Source organism: Ahaetulla prasina, chromosome 1 (assembly GCF_028640845.1).
Source record: "Ahaetulla prasina isolate Xishuangbanna chromosome 1, ASM2864084v1, whole genome shotgun sequence".
In the NCBI taxonomy this organism is placed as follows: domain Eukaryota; kingdom Metazoa; phylum Chordata; class Lepidosauria; order Squamata; family Colubridae; genus Ahaetulla; species Ahaetulla prasina.
Window position 1 is genome coordinate 318,632,918 of NC_080539.1, and position 27,166 is coordinate 318,660,083.

The 27,166-nt window shown below is 37.0% G+C and overlaps 1 protein-coding gene across 4 annotated transcripts in view; it reads left to right on the plus strand.

Moving 5' to 3' along the window:
* Positions 1-27,166, plus strand: part of MIPOL1 (mirror-image polydactyly 1) — a 212,168-nt gene that overhangs the window by 59,232 nt on the left and 125,770 nt on the right. For all 4 annotated transcript variants that reach the window (XM_058162288.1, XM_058162286.1, XM_058162287.1 and 1 more), the window contains 6 exons: positions 5,922-6,162; positions 10,037-10,154; positions 11,851-11,956; positions 23,540-23,669; positions 25,572-25,605; positions 25,865-26,035. In XM_058162288.1, coding sequence (XP_058018271.1) covers positions 5,933-6,162; positions 10,037-10,154; positions 11,851-11,956; positions 23,540-23,669; positions 25,572-25,605; positions 25,865-26,035 — 789 coding nt within the window. In that variant the 5' untranslated portion in view covers positions 5,922-5,932. The remainder of the gene's footprint in view (positions 1-5,921; positions 6,163-10,036; positions 10,155-11,850; positions 11,957-23,539; positions 23,670-25,571; positions 25,606-25,864; positions 26,036-27,166) is intronic.

A 27,166-nucleotide genomic window follows, 5' to 3' on the forward strand; every position in this document is an offset into this window, starting at 1 on the left:
GGGGCTTCTTTTCTAAGCTCCATTTCTGATGCTTTTTTCAGCCTCTGAAACCTCAGTTTGAGAAGCTGGATGGGGCTACATTCGGAGTATAAGACGTACCCAGATTTTCACCCTCTTTTTTGGGGGAAAAAGGTGCATCTTATACTCTGAAAAATGCGGTACTCTTTTACACACTCTTTCTCTCTAAACTGTATTCATGTACAAGTGTATAAGAGTAGGGAGAAAAACAACTCTGAAAAGTTATCAGAAACAGGACATGTACTACATTGATTGTAATTTTGAACACATGACTAAAGAATGCTGCGAAATTATAAATGGCCTGTAAAGTTATTTTTTTCAGTACATCATATAGTCATACACTAGATCAGTGGCTCCCAGGGACCAGTTCTGTGTAAAAAGATTTTTCCGCGAACTGGGGGCTGGTTTTACATGTTGCCTGATCCCGTAGATGGGGCTTCACTTGTTTGTGCGGTCCAGTTTCTGGCATGCTGCGGCCCATTGCCAGTCTACAGACCGGGAGATGGGGACCCCTGCACTAGATAACATTCCAAGGTCAGAAAATCTCCAAAATTGGAAATTTCTAAGGAATAGGATATTGGGACTACAGTATTATTACACACCATTTCAGTAAGACAAAAATGAAAATCATTGTGCAGAAATATTATTGTTTGATTGAGATAATTAAATGGACCAAATAGAGGGATTTTATCTTTATCTTTTTAAATTTGTTTTCATATTTACTTGTAATGCAAATCTCATTATTACTGATATCATTTTTCTCTCCTTTTTTCTTTAAATTTGTATTGTTTCTTGTCAAGAATTTCTTCAATAAAAATTAATGGGGAAAAATGGAAGGATGTAATCATGAAGGAAGTATTTTAGAAAGTAGGTAGTGTCTGCAGAAAGAGAGTTAGAGAAGCTAAAGCAGATAAGGGAAAATTTAAAATAACATTTTTTATTTTTGTTTTTTATACTTAAATTATTAGCTATACCAGTAATCTAAACTGAGCTCAGAAGGCAGAACAATTGACAAAAAGAAGCTGTGGCAACCCAACCTAAATTAAGAAATGTTTAAGAAATTTAAGATTCCAAGACAACATCAGCTACATACAATTGTCTTGAAGTAGCCTGCAAGTGTAATCTTGGAGCCTTTTTCATCAATCTTTGAGAAATTGTGACTGATAGGTGTAGTGCCAAAAGATTACAGAAAGTCCTGTGTTTTGTCCTCAAAAGCAGAAAAGAAGTGCTATGTATTTATCACTTTAAAGTCAATATAAAGCAAAATTTGCAAATAGTTATTAGGTATTTACGGCAGAAATGAATGCATTTCATGGTAGAAACCACCATGGATTGATCAACAGCAAATCTTGCTAAACTAACATTTTCTAACTAGTGTCCTTTTCTAACAGAATATAGGATGCTTATGATGCTGCAATACATAATAGTATACCCTGATTTCAGGAAAACATTTGAACACGTAGAGATAATATTCAAAATTGTTCTGGGCTATATGGCTGCAGAACTGCTTGAACAATTGTCCAATGTAGTTGATTGGCTCCACATCCAAGTGGAAGTATTGAGTACTGCAGATGCATGTTTTAGGCCTGCTCTGTTCATCCATATTTGTTAGTAATTGGAGTGGAGAGTTATAATACTAACAGAATAACAGAGTTGGAAGGGACCTTGGGGTCTTCAAGCAGGAAACTCTATACCATTTCAGACAAATGGTTGCCCAGTCTCTTCATAAAAACTTCTAGTGTTGGAGAGGTGGGCTGCACTTCCTTTAACAAAGGGTTTGCTGGTTGGGAGTGTGCGCACAAACCACTTTGGGAGAGAAACAGAGCTTCAAACAAGTTCCTAATGAACTCAGGCAGCTCCGTTGAGTACAGCAGGGGAGGCACAGATCACAGCTGGGCCAGCAAAAGAGCCAGAAAATAAGATATAAATGGAAAGCATAGCACAGAGGCTATGCCAGTGATCAGAGCTAAGGGTTCACCTGAATCCTTGTGACCATGTAGCAGGCCACCACTGTTGAAGCACCCACAACTTCTGGAGGAAAATCATTCCACGTATTAATTGGAATCTAACCGTCAGAAAATTTCTCCTTAGTTCTAGGTTGCTTTTTTCCTTGACCAGTTTCCATCCATTGCTTCTTGTCCTACCTTCATGTGCTTTGGAAAATAGATTGATCCTTTCTTCTTTGTGGCAGCCCCTTAAATATTAGAACACTGCTGTCATCAAATATATAACTAGATTAAAAATATAAGTGTCAAATGTGCAGGTGTGTTAAAGATATAAAGGATATCAAATTACCAGTATTTATTATTTAATAGTATTTATTTTCCATATATATTTTAGGCTGCAAATGACATAATTCCAATGCAATGGAATTAAAGCAATTAAAACAAACCACCAGGCATAAACAGGCAGCAAAACCAAAGCAGATCCTCAGCAGATTCTTCCTAGGTGTCTATATTCCCTTTTTTTTTTTTTTTGAACAATAGACACCATGATTGCTATCTGAATATTTTGGCGGATCATATGGTGAACATGAGCCAATAGGGTGAGGCATCTGCCAAAAGCATCCTAGTTTATTTAATTAGAAAAATAAAGTACCAAGGTTAAGAAAAGTACACATTATTTTCTATTCTGCATAAGTCAGAGTAAGACTATTGTATCTAGTTCCATATTTTAGGAAGCATATTGATAAACTGCAGCATGTTCAATGGAGAGCAATCAAAATGACAAGAGACCCAGAAGGGCAGGGCATTAGAAATGGTTGGATTTATTTATTTATTTATTTATTTATTTATTTATTTATTTATTTATTTATTTCGATTTTTATACCGCCCTTCTCCCGAAGGACTCAGGACTACAGCCAAGTAAAAATACACTATATACAGATTAAAAGAAATTAAAAGAAAACATATTATAATGTGGCCGAAAATTGAAAACAATTTAAAATCTTAAAATATAAATAACCTCAAAAAATTTTAATCCAGTCCCGCTTGAATAAATAGGTGCGTTTTCAGCTCACGGCGAAAAGTCCGAAGATCAGGCACTTGACGTAAGCCAGGGGGAAGTTCATTCCAAAGCGTAGGAGCTCCAACAGAGAAGGCCCTTCCCCTGGGGGCCGCCAGCCGATATTGCTTGGCAGACAGCACCCTGAGAAGGCCCTCTCTGTGTGAGCGTACGGGTCGGTGAGAGGCAAAAGGTAACAGCAGGCGGTCCCGTAAGTACCCGGGTCCTAAGCCATGGAGCGCTTTAAAGGTGGTAACCAGAATCTTGAAGCGTACCCGAAAGACCACAGGAAGCCAGTGCAAACTGCGCAGGATTGGTGTTACATGGGAGCAACGAGTTGCTCCCACTATTACCCGCGCAGCTGCATTCTGGACTAGCTGCAGCCTCCGGGTGCACTTCAAGGGCAGCCCCATGTAGAGAGCATTGCAATAGTCCAAGCGGGAAGTGACAAGGGCATGAGTGACCGTGCATAAGGCATCCCGGTCAAGGAAGGGGCGCAACTGGCGCACCAAGCGTACTTGATGGAAGGCCCTCTTGGAGATGGCCGCCAAATGATCGTCAAATGACAGCCGCCCATCCAAGAGGACACCCAAGTTGCGCACCCTCTCCGTTGGGGCCAATAACTCGCCCCCCACAGCCAGCTGCAGCTGCAGCTGACTGTACCGGGGTGCCGGCATCCACAGCAACTCCGTCTTGGAGGGATTGAGCTTGAGTCTGTTTCTCCCCATCCAGACCCGTACGGCTTCCAGACACCGGGACAGCACTTCGACAGCTTCGTTGGGGTGGTCCGGGGTGGAAAAGTACAGCTGCATATCATCAGCGTACAGATGATAACTCACCCCGAAACCACTGATGACCTCACCCAGCGGCTTCATGTAGATGTTGAATAGGAGGGGCGAGAGAATCGACCCCTGAGGCACCCCACAAGTAAGGTGCCTCGCGGTCGACCTCTGCCCCCCTGTCAACACCGTCTGCGACTGGTCGGAGAGATAGGAGGAGAACCACCGATAAACGGTGCCTCCCACTCCCAAACTCTCCAACCGGTGCAGCAAGATACCATGGATGTATTGATATGTTTAACTAGAAGAAAAGATTGCAAAGAATTCTGATTATTTTCGTATATCAGAATGGCCTTCATGTAAAAGATAGGGCAGAATTGTTCAGTTGTTTTAAACCCTGAGAAAGAAACAAAGGAATTTAAATATTTCCTATATTTGAATCTGTCAATAATACAAAATGGGCCAGGGTATCTAATAACCTAGAAGAGGGAAGTAACCAGGGGTGAAATCTAAAAAATTTCTCTACCGGTTCTGTGGGCGTGGCTTAATTGGTGGGTGTGGCTTGGTGGTCAGATGATGATGGGCGTGGCCAATAACAATAAATAATAAAAATAATAAAGTATACAAAACAATAAGAGGTACCAAAAACCAACATTCACAATTTACACGCACACACAACACAACACAACTGACACACACACAATTTAAAAGCAGCTGCACTTCACCCAAAATGGTCCCTGCAACATGCAGGAACCTCACACAGCCACAAAAAGGTCAAAAATCAACTTTCATACTTTACACACACACACCACAATACAACACAACTGACTCACACATGCACACAAAATGCCACATACAGCTTTGTGAGATTTTGTGTGTCTGTGTAGTTAGAATGAAACACTACAGAAACACACCAAATCTCAGAAAGCTGCACAAATATTTTATTTTATTATTTTATTTTATTTATATTTTTTAGATCAGGGGTCTCCAACCTTAGTAACTTTAAGGTTTGTGGACTTCAATTCTCTGAGTTCCTCAGCCAGAAAAGCAGGCAGATTAAGTTGCTGACAGGAGATGGATTTCGGCAGGCAGATTCAGTTGCTATCTGATGCAACTGATGCAAAGCATGGCTTTCCCAACTGGAAAGGAGCAGTTAATTAGGTAAGTGCTTCATCCCAGTCCAGAACCTCTTAAAAGGAGGTTTTCTTTTTTCTTTTAAAAAAAGGAGGCTTTGTAGAAAACATGTTTTTTAAGGTTCTGGTGATGAGGAACTCAGCTAGGATCTCCAGAGGAGCCTTTTAAAACCATTTAAAAAAAAAAAAGTTTAAAGGGTTCTGATGATCTCAGCTGAGCCGCAGGATCATCAAAGGCTTTTTTTTTTTTTACTTTTAAAGGCACATTTTCGGCTGAAGAAAAACTGCTTTTAAAAGTAAAAAACAAAAAACCTCTGATGATGGTACGGCTCAGCAGAAGCAAGGGGCGGGGCCAGGGATTTTTACTACTAGTTCTCTGAACCACCCACTGCCATCGCTACCGGATCGGGTGAGCTGGTCCGAACTGAGAGCATTTCACCCCTGTAAGTAATACTAAAAAGCTATGTTATAGGTCAGAGACATGGGATGAAAATAACTGAATAAATTTTAAGAGAAACATGCGAAGTTCTTTATTTAGGAAATGGAAATAAAAATTGGCAGGTAAAAAGTCTGAGTATGTCTGGATACATGATTTGGTAGTAAGATGTGTGAAAAGAATAAGAGAGTGCAGTTGATCACAAGCCGAACATGAATTAGCTATGGCCCATAGCTGCTAAAATGGCCATTCACAACCAGTTTCTGTTCGAACTACATTTCACACAATCTCCATCAGGATGGCCAAATTTATTAGTGGATTATGGGAATTGTTTGGGAAAGACTCTTCTAAAGCTCCTTTTCTCTGCAGTTTGGTTGCATAGATGGAGGATTTTTTTTCTGAGTCAGAATTACTGGATTTTTTTTTATTAAAGAAGCATTAAAATGGTCTTGGTTATATTTTTTATTTTTCAATCAGAAGCTTGTATTTTGTACTTAATTGTTTTTATATTATCTTTACTTAAAAAGTAATATGTTGCTATCTTCCAAATAGGAACCTTTAATATGGAGCAGAATTATGAACAAAAGAAGGATGCCTCTTTTTCTGGTTGCCTGAATTTTCCAAGTTCTCCAGCAAGGTTGCAGCCTAGAAGACACTCAGGCATTTGGACAAACAAAGAACTAGTCAGCTCTTCAGATCAACCCATAACCAACTTAAATGTTATTCAAACAGAATATGCTAAGACTTTGCATTTAAAGAATATTGCTGTGCCTGACAATGATGAAAGGATAAGGTAAGCTTTCATTCTAGATTGAACACAATATCTTCTATGTTTTTTACATTACTCTTTTATCTTTTCTCTCAACATTAAAAAAACCGCTTAAGGAGGTAGAAACAGAGCAGTTTTGTGGTTGTGGATGTACCAGTTTCTTTTTGAGAAGTACCATCCAAAATGCTTCATAATTCTTCAAAATTTAACACCAAACTTTTTTCAGTGGGAAACTTTGCACAGTATGTATTGTTTTGTAATATTAATTAGATGTATAATGCCTTAACATATTGTTGGTCAAATAGGTAAAATCAAATTGATGTAATAAAAGTAGGATGCCTGTTGTGTTCCAAGTCCTCCCTCTGGTCTGCTCCCCTAGTGGAGCCTGTTATTCCTATCCTGTTTCTGATTGGCTGTCTGTTTGACAGCCAGATATAAAAGAAGCGGTCAAACAGGCAGGCTCGTTGTTTTTCTAGTCTTTGCCAGAGCTGTTGCCTAGTTAGAAATAAATGTTAGCTTACTGATATCTGTCTCATCTCAGTTCTTGTTGCACCCACTCGACCCAGAATAGAACACTGGCGATGAAGGTGGGATTGTGGAACTGAGGGAACAGATCGAGCTGAGGCACTAAAAAGAGCGAGTCACATCGTGCACAGTTCAACCGCAAACGACGAGCCTTTGTTCCCGGATTCAATTATATAGAAGAGTTTCTGAATCTGCCACAGTCTGACAGAAATGGATAGTCATAGTAACTTCGTGCCATTCAACCCAGTCACAGAATCCTGGGAAGCCTATGAAGAGCGTTTCAAATGTTTCTTCATAGCTAATGCCTGCATGGGCTTGTTCAGTGACTGAAAGCATGCCTATTTTCTCAGTTTCTCTGGAATAGAAATGTATGAGACCGCGAGAAGACTCATGGCCCCACAATTGATTTATTCGGGATCCTGGGACAACTTTATGAACAAATTGATGAATCACTATGATCCAGCACCATCAAGGATTGCTCGTCACCAGGTTTTTTATCATAGGGACTAGGCTGAAGGCGAAACCATAAACCACTATGTAGCAGCTCTGAGGAAAGCAGCCCTGTATTGCGAGTTTGAAAACCTAGATGATTACCTTCTTGACCATTTAATCAGTGGAGTGAGGGATGGCCACCTAAAAGATCAACTACTTTCAAACCACGCTAGATGAAGCAAACACGGCAGAACTGTCTGCCCCATTCATGGCCAACATGCAGAGAAACCATAGCCTGCCACAATCAAGGAGAGCAACCATTCATTACAGTGAGCCAACTCTAAACTCGAGTCTGATGAAGAGGAAGATGTCAATCGCCTTGAGGTGAGGAAAAAGAGCTGGCCCGGTAGTAATAGGCCTCCTCAGACAGAATGCAGGGGCTGCGGGGAAAATCATCCCCGAGCGGCTTGCAATGATAAAGATGCCATTTGGCACCATTGTAGAAGGAAGAGCCATCTGGCCAGAGTCTGCAGAGCTGTCCAGTTGCCTCCAGCATTGCCAACCAAACAACCATACAACAGGCATACACCTCAGAGGTCTGCCAGATCCAGGAATGACTGTTTTCTATTTTCCGTGACCCAACCAGGGAAGACACGGTCATCTGCCAAACAGCACAGTCCATAAAAAAGAAAATTCACATCACAATCCAGATGGAGGGAACACCCTGCCCAATGGAAGTGGACAGCCACATCAATAATCTCCTGGAGCACCGTGAAACAACTGGTACAAAGAATCACCAAAAGACATCTTAAACCTTGCAGCCTCATCTTAAGAGACTACCAAGAAAACCCTATTCCCATCGATGGCAGTGGTAAATTCAGAGTTCAATTTGAAAACTTCTCAGGCCATCGGCCATTAGTGGTTGTGAACAGCTCGTTACCTAGTCTCCTAGGGCTCAATTGATTTGAGGTCTGGGATTGACAATAAGTGGCATCAATTCCATCAAATCTACAGAGTTGGAGTCACTAATCAAAGAATTTCTCACTGTCTTTGATGGCAAGTTGGGTACCTACACAGGAATGCCAATATCTTTTAACTTGGAACCCCAGGTGGCACCTCGCAGACTCAAACCACGCCAGGTACTGTTCGCCTTAAAGCCAAAGGTAGATGCCGAGCTGGATAGGCTCATCGCTCAAGGAATCCTCAAGCCAGTGGACCATTCAAGATGGGCGACGCCAATCGTAACCCCCATCAAAACTGATGGATTGATCCGCATATGCACGGATTATAAATGTACACTGAACCAAGGATTAAAAGCTCATGCATATCTGGTGTCCGTTGTGCAGTACCTCCTGCATTCCTTGGGAAACGGCTCAATTTTTGCGAAGCTGGACTTGGCTCAGGCATACCAGCAACTGCCTATTGACGATGCCACCGCAGAAGCCCAGACGATCGTCACGCACAGGGGAGCGTTCAAATGCTGCCGGCTCCAATTTGGAGTTAGCATGGCCCCAGGGCTGTTCCAAAGCCTGATGGAATGCCTGCTTCAAGGAATCCCAGGGGTTTGACAACGTGCTAGTTTCCGCAGCGAAACGGTTCCAACGGGTCAGCCTCATGGCGAAGCAAAACAAATGCCACATCGCAATATCCCAGGTCAAATTCCTGGGGTTACTCATTGACAGTTCCAGTCTCCACCCCACAACAACAAAGGCAATCCTGGAGGCAGCTGCGCCGCAAAGTAAGACTGAGCTCCGGGCTTTCCTGGGGCTTTTAAATTTTTATGCTATTTTTCTGCCTCATAAGGCATCTGTGCCTCTCTATCAGCTCCTAGATTTAAAATCTCCATGATCATGGGGCATAAAATAGGCCACAGTTTTCAGAGCTGTCAAGCAGCTGCTGATTTTCAACATGGTTCTCACACAGGTGCTTTGCCTGCTGTGGCAACTTACTTTAGTGGTTTCTAACTTTCCTTTATACGAGTTTGAATGCTTGGGTGGGCCTGTTACTAGGCTGCCAACAATCAGGGGGGAAAAAGAAAAGCAGGGACTTAGTAACACCTTAAGAAATATCTACCTGGATTTTAATGACTACAGTCATTGCCTACTGTTGAACACTGAAATCAAGGAAAGTTATGTCACTATGGCAGCACAATATAGTAACATTTTTAATAGGCATGCCCCTGATGTTACTATCTTGAATCAGAGTCAAGGGTTATATCTAACACCATCTTCCAGAGTACATTTAGAGGAAGCTCAAAGGAAGAAGAGTAAAATGAAATACTGTTCCAAGAAAAGTCCATTCAGATAACATTAGGTAGTATCCCAGTTCTTTCATTTATAAGCAAGCACATTCCTTATAAATTGTTACAACAGTTAGCAACCACATTGTCACTTATTACATATATTTTGTTTGTGAATGGCTTGGGAAAATCCACAATAAGTGCATTTGTCTACTTCCTGGTTACATAGCATATCTGCCAGGCCTTTAGTGTGAACTCTGGTTTTTATTTTCATATCGTATATTGCATATTCTAACTTTTCCTTTAGGCCTTTCAGGTTCATCCCTTTTTTATTTCTATTAGGTCCTCTCAATAGCAAGTGATATGGTGTGTTTTTTTAAAAAAAACCTTTGTTATTGAAATTTCTAAGAAGTAGAATTGAAGTAGGTCAATTTACATTTTACTGTTTTAAACATAACACAAATCTTAAGATGCAGTGAGAGCCATGTGAAGTTGTGGCAATATCTGACATACATTGTTTCAAAGTCCAGGACAGATGTCTGTCATTTCATGACAGATGTCAAGAAATGAACCTGGATTCAATCTAGATTATAAACCATGTGTTCTGTACTTAGTGATAACCCTACCCTCAGTTTGGCCCATTTGTGAGTGATTGAAAGATTCTTTTGAATTTATCATTTTCTCTTTCCATTTTTTATATAGTACTTCTACTGAAAAACAAGAAGGAAGAGTCAACTCTGTGACTGCTAACCTAGATAAAGAAAAGAATATTGCATTCCTTTTAAATGAATTGGATGTTCTAAGGGCAAACAATAAGAAGGTACAACCTATTAATCTAGTCACAGATACCTGTATTCTTTATTCTAATTGACAATGTTCAGGATTTGTTGTTGTTGAAGAATGATTATTTATGATATAATTCATGATTGGTTGATTTTAGGATATTACTTTTGTTTCCTTGATGTGTTAATTTTCTGTAAAGGAATCCACTCTAGTGCAGCGCTTATGACTGTGATCTTGATCTTTTTTTCCAAGTATTTCCAACTTAGAAATTTGAGAAGATAGAAATTGTTCAGGATGTGCTGTGATATAATTAAACATTTAAAATGATTTTAGTTGTAGATCAAGACAGATAAGGAATTACACACTTATTAATCTGTTTAATCTATATTGATGGAGATCCATTGTTCATTACTGAATTTTACATTACCACTGCATTGCAGTCAGTCTGTACAAACTCTTGGAAGTGAATTCATTACTTAAACCATCCTACAAATCAGTGGTTTGGAGGGGCCATGATGGCATCACAGGGGGTCCGTGAAGGCTTGAAGAAATGTTATGATTTAAATCTCAAATTAAGTGTTAGGAGCCTGTGGCCATGGTCTGTGGCCACAAAAGGTATTTAAAGGGGGTTCATGGTGAAGAAAAAATTAAGAACCACTGCTGTAAATGAAGATTGATATACTAATATGAATCTATTTTCTTCATAACATTAAGGTTTGCAACATATTATTTTTCAAATATATCAGCAGAACTTACTCATCAAAATTTCTTTATTAAACTCTCATTGTAAAATCCTGAATGTTTCCTGAGAATCGAAGCGAAAATATTGGAGAAATTGGGTGAAAATCATGGTTGTGGCTTCAATACTGAAAAATCAGATTGAATTATGTTATTACACAAATTAATTATTTATTATGAAATCATTTAATCAGTTGTGCTTATAGTTCTTTCATATTTTAGACCAGACTTCTCTATCTAATGGTCTTCAGTGACCATGGAACTATAAACCTCATGATTCAAAACCAACACAACTGAACATAAATCTTGGGGGTTGCAGTCCCAACCCTTCTGGTGGAGTAAAAAGCCATTGAAATCCATGCTAAATTAAGCATATTAATTTTAATAGCAATATTCAGCAATATTATTGTGCAAAAAGGACATGAGACATAGAGCTTTGGCTGTGCTTCTCAAAAGTCTGATTTTTTTAAGCAATTTATGATATGACACCAACATTGTAGTTGGGAAAGGATGGGTGAAAAAGCCCAGTTACCTATGTGGTTCTTGTCAGCTTCCATCACTTCAGCCCCAGAAATGTTTTTTCTGAACTTACTACTCCACCATAGAGAATTCACATTCAGTTATAAAATGAGCATTACCCCAATTTCATAAATCCTACTCAATTGTTTATGGCTGCAGTCTTAGACACCATCCGATTCAACTTGGAAGAACTAGTTTTTTAGCAGACATGCCTAGGAAGCATGGCATCATCATATGTGTCTGGATCCCAGTATACAGTACTACCACAAAATACTCTTTCAAAATGAGCAATGCTGAGGAAAAAAACTGTAATTATTGATTTTCTGGGAAAACAGAAATTTCTTTCTTTTTTCTTGTTTCCCATAAGAAATAAATTTTAACTTCTTCTCTCATATGTATATGTATATATTGTAAATTAAGATGTGCCCAGGTACTTTTACATTTTACATTTGTATTTACATTTTATAATATTTCAGCTTCAGGATCAGCTGTCTGAAAAAGACAAAGAATTGAAGACACTAAAGCTGGACTTAGAGCTACAAGAGAGTATAGCAGAAGCCAAGATTGCAGAAAAGGCTGCAGGTACTATAGGAAAGCATTGAACAGATGGCAATATGACTTTTGCATTTCACTTGGTTGCTATATGACATGGGCCCCATTTGATATATTTACTAAAGGAGGGCTGGCTTAGCTTTTTTTTTTTTTTTAAATACAAGGCTGTTTAAAGTTGCTTAGAAAATAGGTGGCTTTAACATCCTGGTACCGGTATTAGTGGGAGCTTTACCTGTATTCATACTGATTTTGGCATTAAATGCATTGTTAACACCATGTCAATCCAATCACAAAAACATTATTTGTTTTGTTGGAAGGTCCTGTACAAACAGGGGAAATAATGATTACCACGGTCACTACCTTTCCAGCCACCAGTTCAAATACTCATTTATTGTTTTAGCTCATTCAGAGTGATGTTGCCCCCACACATCTTTGCTGGAGATACTCTTATAATCCCCCCAATGGGAGACCTGACCCTCATTTTGGTAGATGGAGAAATATGATTTTTGATTAATGAAAACCCAGCTGTTTAAGGATGGTGGGAAAGTGGAGGTAGATAGAAAAAAGTTGCTTATTCAGTTGAAAAAATCAACTGGATTTTCATAGTGTGTTTCAATGACACCAACGAAGATTGGTTAGTCACTGTACACCTTGGGGAAAAAATATTTAGCATAGATAGATAGATAGATAGATAGATAGATAGATAGATAGATAGATAGATAGATAGATAGATAGATAGATAGATAGATAGGTTTGTTTTATTTGTTTTTAAAAGCTCTCATCCTAAAACACTTGAATAATAGTTATGTATGGATTATCAATCAACTAAACAATGCATGAACTGTTTGAATTAAATGCCACAAATAACTTTGGTTTTTGTAGGGTACTTTTACAGAATTTTGCCTCTGTGTCTAGAATGGTGAAATGTTTTATTTTGTATTCTTCCTTTGTCAGTGAATCCATGGAAGCAAACTGTGGATCCACATGTTTTGATTCAACAGGCTGAGTTCATGCACAGAATTGGAATTCTGGACAGATTATCCTGGTTATTAGGACTTGTTAGTGCAAGGTTTCAAAGAGGCAGTCTTATAAAAGTACTTTGGAGATCATGAGAATAGACCTGTAATGTCAATTTGCAGACTTTAAAGCAACTGTATAGTGTCTGGGAAAGATGCGGCTGCTTTAAGGTATCCCGCATTCATAGCAACATATAAACATTAATCAAAGGTGCTAGTTCAGAAAAAGAAAAACATGTTTTGGAAATCAAATCTAGACCACTGCTCAGCTCAGTGGGAATTGCTTTTCAATATGTGTTTTGTTTCTTTGCTTACATTTTATATTCATTCTCACAAACAAAATCTCAAAAGTGATTTTAATATAAGTGTCTGAATTCAAAGAATTTTATCTAATTTTTCCTTTTTAAAAAATCTATCAAATGTTATTGAGATTTTCTCTTACTTTCTGTTAATTATTGTTCTTTACACATGGTGAAAATATTAGAAGTTTGTAATTCTCTCTGTTGTATTTGCATTGCACTATTGTTTTCAGAGATCAAGTTTCAGCTAGATGATATATGCACAGAAATTAGGTTACTCTGCATTTAAAACTCTGACAACATCACAAGATAAGGTTATAATAAAATGCACACAGACTTTGGGAAAAATGTCAACGGATAATAAAGTTTCCATGCTGGAAAGAGATTGGTAATATAGAATTGACAGGAGAAAGAAAGCAAACTATTGTAGAAGCTGCTTGAAATATGAAGAAATGAAATTAGATTTTTACCTAACGTCACTTATGAAGCAGGTTGCATCTGAAATGGCTTGCCTGCAGCAGAAAGTTAGCATTTTCAGCTTGTACTCAGTTCTGCAGAGCATATGCTTATATCTTTTGTTAGATTGATGCTGATGTTTGAGAAGAGGTTAGGAGGAGGAAAGAGTATGAGGGAGCAGATGGAGAAATAAAAACAGCAAAGCAATAGGAAAACATTCCCCTAATATGGATGCCCATCTGTAGTTATCATACAGAGTAAATAGGCATAGATCCGAAGCTCAGAGGAAATGCGGTGAACAGGATGAGATACTTGGACACAGGACTGGTGTTCACACATTATCCAAGCAGCCAGTAATCCGGCAGCTTTAAGAAGGAAGGAATTTATTTCTGCAAAGAAATAATGACAAGAATGACTTAAAGGCAGAATAAGTGAAGAGCAGTGTCTTATTAAAAAAACTGGCTCAAAATTATTATATTGGTATACTTATCATGCTTTTATGTGAGGTTAGACTTTTGGGTTGGGCATCTTTGTCTGCTTTCTGCCTTTTTAGAATTGCTCTGACTTGATTGACTATAGCCAGTTCTCTTAACAGTCTCCGTTTTCTGGCCACTAGAGGGTGCTGTTCCTTCTTAGTGTTGGATTTTTAGAGGTAACCACTTCATACTCTTTCCCAGCTTAACTCTGGTTGAAGAAAAAGCAATATATCTAAGGTGGGAAGTGAACTTACTATTACTTGAGATGGAAGAAGAGGATTCAAACATGGGAAAAACAAGTAGAAAAAAATCTGAAAGGCTTATGAAGAAAAAAATCTTTCAGATATTTCTGCAGTAGTGGGGCAGGAACAGCATTGATACTGTATAGTTATTTATTTAAAAAGATAATTGAAAACAGATGAATGGGTGAAGCCGTTTTCAATATTGCTAGTGTAAGTATTTTGGAATCAGCTAAAAGAAATTCAAAGTGTCCATTGCTATACTTTGATTACTGTATTTTTATTTTTTGTCAAGCACTAGCTTTTCTTCCCTTTCCTTACAGACTTTAAACAACTGAGTTAAAGGCTAAAGCTTCATTGCCTCTACACAAACCTCTTGTACACAATATCATATCTTTCCTTAATTTAAACTCAATTTGGGGAAGAACCATGGGTAAAAATGCAAGTTTTCTATTGCAGTGTAACAGTTTGCAGACATCACCAAAGATTGATCTATTAATTTGGTCGCACTATCGATGTCTTCCATTTTGTTATGGTCCCTTTGTATCTCTAAGGCAGTCTCAGGAATGGTCAGTAATAATGTTAGTTGCAGCCAAACATCGCCTGCAGACACATAGCTAGAAAGGGTTGCTCCAACTCAAAGAGAGCCTAGCATGCTCAGAATCATCCCAGAAACAAAAGTGAGCTAGATAATTCTTCTCTGAAGAACAGTATTTGGAGATTATGTCGCCTCACTTCTTTTGCATCGTTTCTCATCTTGAGCTCTCTTGTGTGGCCTTTGTTTTTATGCAGGTACTGGCCCCATGAAACCTGACTGCTATTCTGTCCTAGTCTGCCTAGGAGCTGTTTTTGTCTTCAATGACATTGTTCACAGTCCTCCCTGTTTCTCTAGCCTCTTGTCTCTCAGCAGCTCCGTCACTCTGCTCCTGCTTGCTTTCCATTAGCTCCATCTCTATTGTTCCTCGCTCACCTGCTTCTGACATCTCTGCTCTTTGCTAACAGTGGGGGTAATATGCAGGCTTTAATTCTTTCAGCAGTGTGCATGCTGTAGACATTTACACTGGCCAGCCAGTAAGACTTGTGTTTTTTTAAAAGGCTCAAAAATTTGACACCAATTCCAGCCAAGCTGTAGATCTAGTTATGAAGGCCCAATGACACAGAGATTATCCCATTTTCTTTTATGGGCTTTGGGCAGCTCTTACTGGATGTAACACAGGGAAAATAGACACACACTGTGTACATCTGAAAAGCCTTATGGGCTCCGATTGACCAGGATTTGCTGAGAGATATTTTTTGCAGGCCTCCTCAATAAGATAACTGTACACGGCTTCAGTAAATTTTATAAACCACCTTAAAACTTTTTTTAACTTGTTCCACACGTTCAATAACAGGGCAGGGTGTTCCAGATAAACACTGCCAGTCAGTTAGTTAATATTTGTTGTTTCATTAAAGTCCTTGGCACTTGGCCATGCTGTACTGAGGAAAGATATCGGCTGATTTAAGGATCTGACAATTGCTACTGTTTGAAACAGAAATTACTATTTGGAGAATAATAAACAACAATCTTTCAAAACTCCGCCCCACCACCACCACCTATGTGAGAATATTGTCTCATCTCGCTAAGACCCTTTTGTTATCATCATCATCATAAGTATATGCAATACAATATCAATCTATAATCTTAAATGATAAGAAATAGAAGTGAACCAAATATAAATTTGCCTTATATTCCTGAAGAGCAGAGAATTTGCTGTATGGACCTTAGAACTGAAACAAAGCTATCTTAAATTCAAAATATAGAAAAATAGATTCTAAGCTAAATTTGTGTTTATTAATAATACCACTACTTTACATGAGATGAAATTCTGAGAAACTTTTAAAACTGTAAAGCTTCAATATGGAAGCGGTTTATTCTTTTAAAACTATACAATGGGGTTATATTTCATTTATTTAAATAAACACATACCATTTCATTTGCCTAAGTACCTTGTTATTTAGAAGACTGGGCCACTGTGGCCTCACTATCTGGGGCCTTAGATACTTCTTGTAAGGTAGTATTGGTCTAAATACAGAGAGAATTTTCAGATTTATTTTGGCAGAGATGCAGATTCACATCTGCTCTTTGATATGCTTCCTTACTGTCCCATTCAAAATTTCTAACATCACTCTGCCGCTCTTCCTTTCAGTCCTTCAGCTAAAGCATTAAACTATGAAACAGGAGAAATGGTTTGGTTTTTAAAATATTTCTGAATCCAATTGAAACAATTTTATTGCAGTAAATAATAAGTTTGTGCTTGGTCCAGTCAGAAACAAGAAACAAATAGTGCTAAAGTTCTTTTAGCACGGATATTTTACCTTTTGTCTCCACTGAAGAGAAAACTATATTTTTAGCTCACTTTGGTATTTCTTTTTAGATGCCATTTATTTTTCCTTCTTGCATGTCATCCATTAAAGATTAGCTGTGGAAGGGTGAAGCATGGAGAGATTATGAATGACAGAACAACTGCCGCAGAATAATAATCAGTTTTTGATATTTAATGCTGTTTGACTTTTGCAGACACATTTCTTATTAACCTTTGCTACAAAGAGAAATCCAGGTTCCCGATACCTCATGGAGAAGATGAATTTAAGATCCTCTTCCAATTAAACTGAAATAAGGCCAATATTGGGCTTTAGCCAAAAGATCACAATAGTTCCCAACCCTGGTATTTGTAAATCTAAATATCTATGACATTCTATTTTTGAAGTATGTAATATATAGTCTTTTTCTGCATAATTCTATTCTAAATTCATTTTTCTACATGCAGAATATACCCAGCCCTATTTTTGTTGTAGGATTGTTGTATTATGCAAATACATTTCCTAAATCTTTCATTATATGTGTCTTGACAAATTCTAAGACCTTCAATAAGCTGTAGGTCCTGTTTCATTTCACTAAAATCATTTGGAGTTTAACTAATGGACTTTAGGGAGAAGAGAATTGTTCTCTAAAGTTGCAAAACTTAATGCACCAGTATATAGAACAGAAATGCACTTTTCAAAGACTAGTATGGGGATGAGAAAACTCTTTCCTTCTGAAAATTTATTTTGAAAATAAGGTTATCCTGAAAATGTGAATGTCTTTGTGGAATAACAGAATCTTCATACAGATTAAATAGTGCATTTTGACTGTACGGCATGATTGCTAATATAGCCCTATAGTTTCTCCTCCCACTCCCATCTCCACAAACTGGCCATTGTCTCTTCATAGTCATTGAATGTGCTATTGGTTACTGCCTATTGTTTTGTTTTTAACTGTAGGAATAATTAAGACTAGTATTTTAGTTGTAAATGTTGTGTTTCAACCTTTCCTATCAGTAAAAAGCATTAAGAGCTATTCGTTTATATACAATTCAGGTAGAATATATTGAGTTTAGTTGTGGATATTTTTATGGATGTGTACATAGATGACTTTTGTCTTTAACTACTGTTGATAAGTGATAGCACTTTCAAGTCATGTCTACTAAAATGTATATTTTAAAAGACGCAGTAAGTTTAGTGTTGCAGGGCAACTGGTTTTAGTAAAGAACTCAGAAATGTAAATACAGTGGAGGGAAATGTATACATTCTTATTTGCATGCCTTCTCTTTCATTTTCCCTCTGAGAATCTAAGTAAACAGCAAAACACCAGAGTGCAAAGACTTTTCACTTACTTTTACAGGTATTGCTTAACAGTTTGGGTATAATCAATGCATTTATAGCACCAGAAATGTAGGTTCAATTGAATGCCTCAAACTAAAAATATACAAGGCAATAAAGATGTTGGTATTTCTATCAGTGTTAATGCACATTGCTTTATCTGCTGAGTCACTTTGAAATGTAAATGATTTTCAGATTTTCAGTTTGTAATATCTGGATTTGTCCTCTTAAAACTGTTCTAATTGTGTTTTGTTCATTTTTTTCTGTAACACTTCTATATTTTAGTGATTTAATTAATGTCAATACAGTGTTTTATCAAATAATTATAGGGTCTGGAAACTACTGAAGTTTAGTTATTTCATAAGATCCCAATTTGGAACCTAGGTGATTTTCCAAGTTTTTCAGCATTTTGCTAATGATGACATATGCAAGTTGATAATTCTATATATAAGCAATTAAATATTCCAAATAAATACCTGTGAAAACCTATGAAAACAAATAAATACTGGCATATATTCTAACAACACTTCCATAGAGGCACCATGCATTCTTTTGAGTTGGAGACATTTGCTTAAACCTGTAGAAAAATGAAAATTTGTTCTGAGCAGAACCCATTTCCCTGTCAAATTTTTTAAAAAAATTATAGGAATCTGTTATTCATATAATTTAATTTCAGATAAGCTTTATATTGCATTCTTTCCTGTTTATTTGAAACGGCGACAAAATTGGAAGTGTTATTTGTTCAGTTTCAGTTCGTTTACATATTAACTCTCTATAGGTTGCCCTTGAAAATATTTTTCAGATTAGGAATGTTTTATCTTTACTAGGGATAGCCTGAAAATAAAAAGTAGCTCAGTAGTCCTTCATATTGACTCTTGTGGAGGAAAGATATCTGTGTGAAGCCATTAAAAGTCTTGTGATCAGTCCTTAACCAGCTTTGAGAAAAATCCTGGGTCACACAGAGTTCAATAGTCCCTAATCTTAAATACTAACTCCAACATCACAAAACTCTTATGACAATCTGCATGCAATGGCAGTACATTTATTTTTCACTTACCGAAAATACCTGTAAGAAACTACCGTATTGCAGCTAAAATCTCATGAAATATGCAAAATAAGGAATAATTATGGGAAGAATGGAAAATGTCTGAATATATAAAAATTCCTTAAAGGGAGATATGGTTATGCTGTCTTTTTATTCCAGAAAAAGGCAAAATAGTGCTTCAGCATATTGACAAAGTATCTACAACAAAAGATTTTTTTAAAGTTACAGGACAGCTCAGAATGTAGAACAATATCTTAATCATCCTGGTTTACTTAGAAATCTTATCTATTGTCTAAAAGGTTAAAGCTGTATTTTTTCCCTTCATATCATGTGAGTTTTGCAGTAGACTATCTAAAACTCCTAACTATTCCTTCTTTCCAGCATTTACTATTCAGTTTCTATATTTACACAGATGACCTCTAAGAAATCAGCAAACAGACATAGATGCCCTCTGTCTTTGCCTCATCCACCACCCTTTCAAGTTTCTGTTGTTTGGAGAATCATGAACCAATGTTTATACTAGAATGATTTCTAACACCCTCTCTTGCTACTACTGTATTTTAAAGGTAGCCTGAAAGTGTGGCCAAAAGGTTTGCCAACAGAACTGGGTTTAGCTGAGAAAATATGTACACTGCTTTGACTCAGTAAACTTATGCTGCAAATGATTCAGCTTCTTCATATTTGCTTTATCCCATATTAGAAAACAATTAGCTTACTAAACAAATTTGAGCACTGGGGGGTGGGGTGGTGGTGGAAAGATCTACTCTGGGTTTCTGCAATTTGATTTAGAATTACAGAATATTTGATAAGCTTGTTTAAAAGTGGGCATGTCCAAATATTATCGTAAACATCCAATGATTTGTTTTACCTGCAATATAAGTATTTTACTTAGTTGGCTTACATAGTAGCTAATAATATTTGTTAATGTAATTTAACTGCTGTGAACCTTTACTGAACAAATATTGAAATTTATACAAGTCAAAGAATGAGGATCTCTAATGACTTTTGTAAAGACTTCCTTTTAATAGCTAAAGAGAAAAGTTTATACAACACAGCCTATGTGATTAAGAGCAGATTTTACATTTAATAAAACAAAGAAATATATGTATTTGCTTTATTCGTTCTTGTATAATTTGCATTACTGTTATGGGTATTTAATGAGCAAATTCCAACTAAAATGCTATGTTGATTTTCTGAGTGAACTTTGAAATAGCTATGCACCTTAACTATTTACAGTTATTATCTATCTTAAAAGTACAAGTGTGTTAGTCTTGATGGATCTAGTACAATTATCTTTCAGGAAGCAAACCATTTTGTAATCCAGATGTTTGGCTTGGTATGATACTCAAATGTTGACAGCCTGCTATTGCAACAAGATAAGCTAAATTTACTTTACTAATAAAAAATATGGGCTTTTTTCAGTCATCTTAAAATACGATAGACAATTGATTTGTTGGGTCTACTTTTATGCCAACTTTCATTGAAAATAATAGACTTCTGCTTTGGCAATGTGACTGATACCTTATTCCCGCCACATGACATAGAATATGCACATTTATTTCAAGAAGCTTCGTATTTCAACTAAAATGTCATTTTAAAAAATACTTAAACGAACTTGTCTTAGCTGAAATAGTTTGCCAAGATAAACCTAGGTGTTCCAGGAAATAGCAAAGGTGACTTTGATGCAATAGATCTGAAAATCTTTGCCCATTGTTCCGCTAAAGTCAAATGGATTACCCAGATTTATTTATTTTTTTGCTTTTATCAGCGTGATTATTCTTCCCCCTCCGTCCACACAGCAGTTTATTCACTGGTCTAATTTAAAATAAAATAGTATTCACTAACTTACATGACTAACATTTTCCTAATAACAATTTGAGATGGACAGTTTGGTGCAGCAATTAAGGTACTGCATGAGAAACCAGTAATTTTTAGTTCTTCTAATTGTCACTCTTTTTCAGCCCAAAACATTTTGTGGAGTATGTTTTGAGGAAAATATGATGCAACTCTGAGTTGTATAAGAGAAAATCAGGATATAAATCTCATAAAAGACTAACTATTTTAAAGCCTTTTAAATACCTTTTGCAGAGGCAGCTTCAGCTAATGTTAGTTGTTCAAAGCACAACTTATATGTATAATAATATAGTTTTCTACAAAACTGTAACAAATTTCTCAGCAGTGTTTTTATCTATAACCTGCTACATTTTAATTGGGTTTTTTCTTTTTAATTGTATTTATTGTGCTTTCATTCCTCCTCTAGAACCGTGTGATGGCGAACCTATAGCATGCGTGCCATAGGTGGCACACGGAGCCTTATCTGTGGGCATGCAAGCGTTTCCCTAGCTCAGCTACAGTGCGCATGCGTGCACCGGCCATCTAATTTTCGGGCCTTCTGGGCCCACCGGAAGTCAGGAACGGGCTGTTTCCGGCCTCCGGAAGGCCTCGAGGGGGGTGGGGAAGGCTGTTTTCACCCTCCCCAGGCTCTTAGAAAACCTCTGGAGTCTGGGGAGGATGAAAAACGGGCCTTCTGATTCCACCAGAAGTCGGGAAACAGGCTGTTTCCAGCCTCCGGAAGGCCTCGAGGGGGTGGGGAAGGCAATTTTCACCCTTCTCAGGCTCCAAGAAAGCCTCTTGAGCTTGGAGAGGGCAAAAAAATGGCCCACTGTGCCATCGCATGCCAAAAATGAGGGGGGAGGAATGCGCGGGGGCAGAGCACATTGAATTATGGGTGTGGGCACGCATGCATATCACACACACACACACACACACACACACACACTCCCCCCACTTTTGGCACACAACAGCAAAAAGGTTAGCCATCACTGCTCTAGAGTCCTTTGGAGAAGACTTACATCAATTGTGATTTAAGAGTGGGCTATTATTTTCAGGCTAAATCAGGACCCCATACTAGATATTATGGTGTTAAGGTGGAGGAGGAGGATTAACTCTTCTATGATTTCAGTGATCTTATCTTTATAATCTTGCATGGTTGCAAAATAGAACAGCAAAAATTTTGCAATATTACTTCTCTTCTCACTAAAAATCATGTAAAATTTTGCTAATGCACAAAATTTTTTGACAATTTTGCTTCAAGGTTTTGGTAACTATCTTCAAAGCGCTCCATGGCATAGGGCCGGGTTACCTACGGGACCATCTGCTGCCACCGATTGCCTCCCACCGACCCGTGCGCTCTCACAGGGAGGGACTCCTCAGGGTGCCGTCAGCCAGGCAGTGCCGACTGGTGACACCCAGGGGAAGGGCCTTTTCTGTGGGGGCTCCCACCCTCTGGAACGAACTTCCCCCAGGACTTCACCAACTTCCTGACCTTCGAACCTTTCGCCGCGAGTTTAAGACACATCTATTTATTTGCGCAGGACTGGACTAGAATTTTAAATTTTAAATTTGGTTTTAACGGGGTTTTATTATTTTTATCGCAATTTTTTAATATTCGGCCTTATTTAATAAGTTTTTTAATTGGTGTTTTATTTTGTATTTATATGTATGTTTTTATTAGGCTGTAAACCGCCCTGAGTCCCCCGGGAGATAGGGCAGTATAAAAATGTGATTAAATTAATTAATTAAATAAATAAATAAATAAATAAATAAATAAATAAACAAAAGTTTTATAGGTAAACATCAGAAAATGCAAAAATTTTATGAGTGTCAAAAATCTCATGAAAAAATTGAGATTTGCATGTAAGCTGTCATTAGATTTCAGACGTTTTTAAAAAACATTGTTACTGATTCATTTTAAACCGGGGAGCGGGATACCATCAAATTTACATTTCTTACCCCTTTATCTTCAGAAGCAGGCAATTATATAGAACCAAGGTGAAGAACGAATGCAATGTGTCTGCATCATGTCCTTTCTTTTATTACAACTTTTCCATAAAAAATGCTCACATTGCACTGCATGTGGAAAAAGATTATTCAAGTAGATGAGCCTTTGCTCTGATCCAGCATGATTCTTTTTACAGCTTTAGATCCAGCTTGGCACCTAGTAAAATACAGCATTTTCTTAAATAGTGTTTTTCAATCTTGACAACTAGCAAGGCTGGACTGGGGAATTCTGGGAATTGAAATTCACACATCTTGAAGCTGCCAAAGTTGATAAACAATGCCTTAAAGGAAAAGCAATTCATTAAATGCTTTCATCTCTTAAGCATGTTTAAATAACATATCTGCATTAGGGTCAACAATTCATTCATTTAATTTAGAAAATTTTAATTGGGTCCTGATTAATATGGGTGTCTGTTTGGAAACGATTATGATGGAAGATGTTATAATTAGTTCCCATGGATAAATAAATATCCATTAATTTAGAAAAGTTAAAAACAGCTATAAAATAGATAAGTTTCCTTTGTGGGTCATACATATACAAAACATCTATTTACTATATTGCAGCTCTGGTAGAAGAAATTCATTCCACACAACACTACCTTGATGAAGCCATCATGGCTAGACTGAAGTTGGCTAGTGAGGAGAGAAATGATCTATGTAAACAAGGAAGGCTACTGGAACAACCTCTCGAAACGTATGTACACATCTTTATTCTGGCTGCTTAATGTCCACTGTCTTGTGGGAAAGCTCAGGTGTATCTATCACATTTTCTTCATATGGCCATTATGCATATAACTCCATACATACAGGCACATGTTTATTTTCTAGCTCCTAGTTTGCTATATGTGGGAGAAAGTAGGAAGCACTTGGTGGATTTTTCCAAGCAATTATATAACATGTTTCTAAGCTCCAGTTTGTGAACGTAGTTTGTGAGGAATCTCTGTCGGCACATTCTCTTAAATCCTTGGAATGATTAGAAAGAGCTACATTTCTACAGGTCTTAGGCAGGACACTGGTTTTATTCGCTACAGTTTAGATTAATTCATGTGTGATCTCAATCTTGATCTGACACAGACAAGATGATGAGTGTAAGAAACCAGGCTTGATTTATGCATGGATAATTAAAGAAATGTCACATTTCATTCAGGGGTTCAAGAGTTTGACTACAAAGTTGTGAATTAGAAGTATTACTTTATAGGAAGACAGTTAGATCTTTTGAGGCCACTTTTCCATCAGAAATAAAGCGAATCAAAATAAAGTATTTTGTTAATTTGAAATAGAATGTATTTTTTCTGTTAAGTTCACTTCATCTGGAAACCTTTTTTAAAGATGTTGCAAAATGATCCATTAAGTTGTTAATATGCATTTTTCTATTTTTTTGTTTTTGTTTATGCTATTTTTCAAAATATAGACATTTTGCAGTTTTCTTTAATGTGTACTTCGTATTATTATATTATTTTCACAATAGTTACAGATATATTTCTGTAGTCTCAGTTTTTTTTGCATTGTGGGCATGATAAAGTTTGAAAAAATCTGTAATTTTAAGGTGCACTGAGTTTTCATTTGAAGTGCAAAATTAGATAAGCTTGCATAAAAGCACGAATGGAATGACTCCACCATCCCTTGCTGCAATATTAATAGGTAATTGAGGAAGGCTATGCAGTATTTCTACCGCATGCAGACTCCAGCTTCATAGATGCTTCCTAATCCCTGATTTGCATGATACCATAACTTGATTACTCGCTTTACTGATTGGTATAATTCAATTTTACAGAAAGGTTAAATATATTTACAAGCTTTTCATTCAACCTTTTATGATGTTATATCTTTTTATTTATTACCATTGTTTTGGAAATGAGGTAGAACAAATGTTTTGAGCTAATAACACGCAGTTCTGCAGAAAGGTTTTGACCGAGCTAGTAACAATTGAAAAATGTGTCAACTGAAAAAAATGGGACCCAAGTCTTTGTTCTTATCACATTGTTTCAGTCTAATTGTTTGGGGTTTTAGAAAAGGTTTAATTTCCTAAATTACTCTTAAGAAGTAAAAATCAATAGACTTTGTTCCACAGACTTGTGATGGCAATTCCAGGCAAATGTTCTTGCAAATTAATTTCATTAAAAATAGTGAGCCTCGGACATAGGTGTTAGGATTGGAGAGCTAGAGATTTTTATTTTGCTTTGGGTTTTGTTTTGTTTTGTTGTCATGAGGAATGTGAGAAAATTAAAATATATAATTTCTGCTGGAGGTTTATTTATGTACTTCAGTAGGTGCAGAATTAAATAAATAAAGGTGCCTCGGTGCCCCTGCCGCTGGGGAACTTTCTTCATCTAAGCACATATGAACAATTGATCCTTGTAGTCATATATAGCAGTAAACATTAATAACTTAACATTCTGAAGTCAGTGCTGAAGATATGGAGCATTATTGAAAGATGGAATCGAGCAGGTGGCACTTTAATATGTTCAGTGTCATGGTTGACTCTAAAGACCAGTAGAATGAAATTACTTGAGGGTTCTAAAGATTTAAAAAGCGAATTCATTTTGCTGCACTAAGGAAATGCTACTGATCAGGCTTTCTGTGTCCTTTTTTCTAGGCTAGAAAATATTAACCCTGAAGAAAATGACATGGTAAGCCATTCTCTGAGGAGATTTCTTGATGTCAGTCTTATATCTTAGAGGCTTAAGTTCAATTGAGTGGGTTTCAGAAACTAAGATGTGGGAAAAAGAAGAATTGACACACTAATAATGTACATCTTTGCTGCAGTATGAAAATTCAATAACCTCACTCAGTCAATTTACAATTCACATGTGCCTATTAATTAAAACCCTATATTAAATAAAGTATATTAAAACTTCTTGTCTGACTAACATAGAATGCTGTTGGTAGACATTACAGGAATTACTGAACAGAATAAACAATGCAGACACCGGTATGGAGATATGGAGGACAGGAGGTATAATTGTCGATCGCATATACAGAACCCAGAAACAGAAAAAGAAAATAACAGCTGAAGAAATTAATGCATTGATAGAAGAGCGAGATGCTGCACTGGCTCAAGTAAGTCTATGTTAATTTATTTGTATCCATTCACAGAAATACTACGTCATCATCATTGCTAAAAATATGGAGGGTTTGCAGTTTAGTTTTTAGAAAATTTCTTGATTACCCTACAAAAAGTATCATAGTGAAATAAGTTATACACACACAGAATCATAAACACATTCAATACTGAATTTTTCAAAGTCATTTTTTGAATTAATTTTAAATAAGAAGTGGAAAGTTCAGGAATTTTAAACTCTGAAGACTGAATCTAAATTCCAAATGTCATTGGAAACCAAAAGTGGGAACATGTAGAAAGTGGGAAAAATACATTTAACAGAAACAGGAATAAAAGGAACAGGAAACTACATATTTATTTTTAAAACGTGTGTGTAAATATAAGTAGTGAATAAAAGTGATAAAAGCAACTCTGGAATGGAATATTTATGTTGACCCTTTTTCCCGGAAGGTTACTTTCCTGAAGAAGTGGGCTGCAAAGTGGAGCCTCTATAGAAACTTGCTATTTCTATAGAATATTTTTTTTTCAAAATTTTGTCTGTCTATTATTTTTGTTTAATATAGAACACAAATAGTAAAAGAGAAGACAACAGAAGAAGGAAGGTTTATAATTAATCCAGTCCACATTTGATATATTCAATATATCTTTTGTAATACACTTTCCAACATTACACTAAATACACTAAACAGCCTTTAGAAAGTTACTCTGAATTATAATTTGAAATGGTGCATATCTTCATCAGAAAGTCGGGTCCAAGCTTGTCTTTATAAAAGGCCTTTCTTTGAGCATTTTCTTGGCTCTGAGTTCTTGGCACCTTGAGATATGTACGTCTGTCACTGTAGTATATTGGAGTTTCAAGGAGATAGTGCAGGCCATAAATGCCACTTTTATCTTAAGTATACTGCACTCCAAATATTTGATTCCAAGCAGTACTGCTCTGCTTGATATATTTAAGAGTTAAATGTATTTTATGGACTTCCCAGTTGTATAGTGCCAGGCAATTAACAATTTTATGACATCGGAACTTTCAAATTTTAGCTTTTAGTTTGTTTCAATAGAAGAGACTTTATGCAGCTCAGGGTTGACCTGTAGAGTCCTTGGTGCTCTCTGAAGTTGGTTATTTGCTTGCA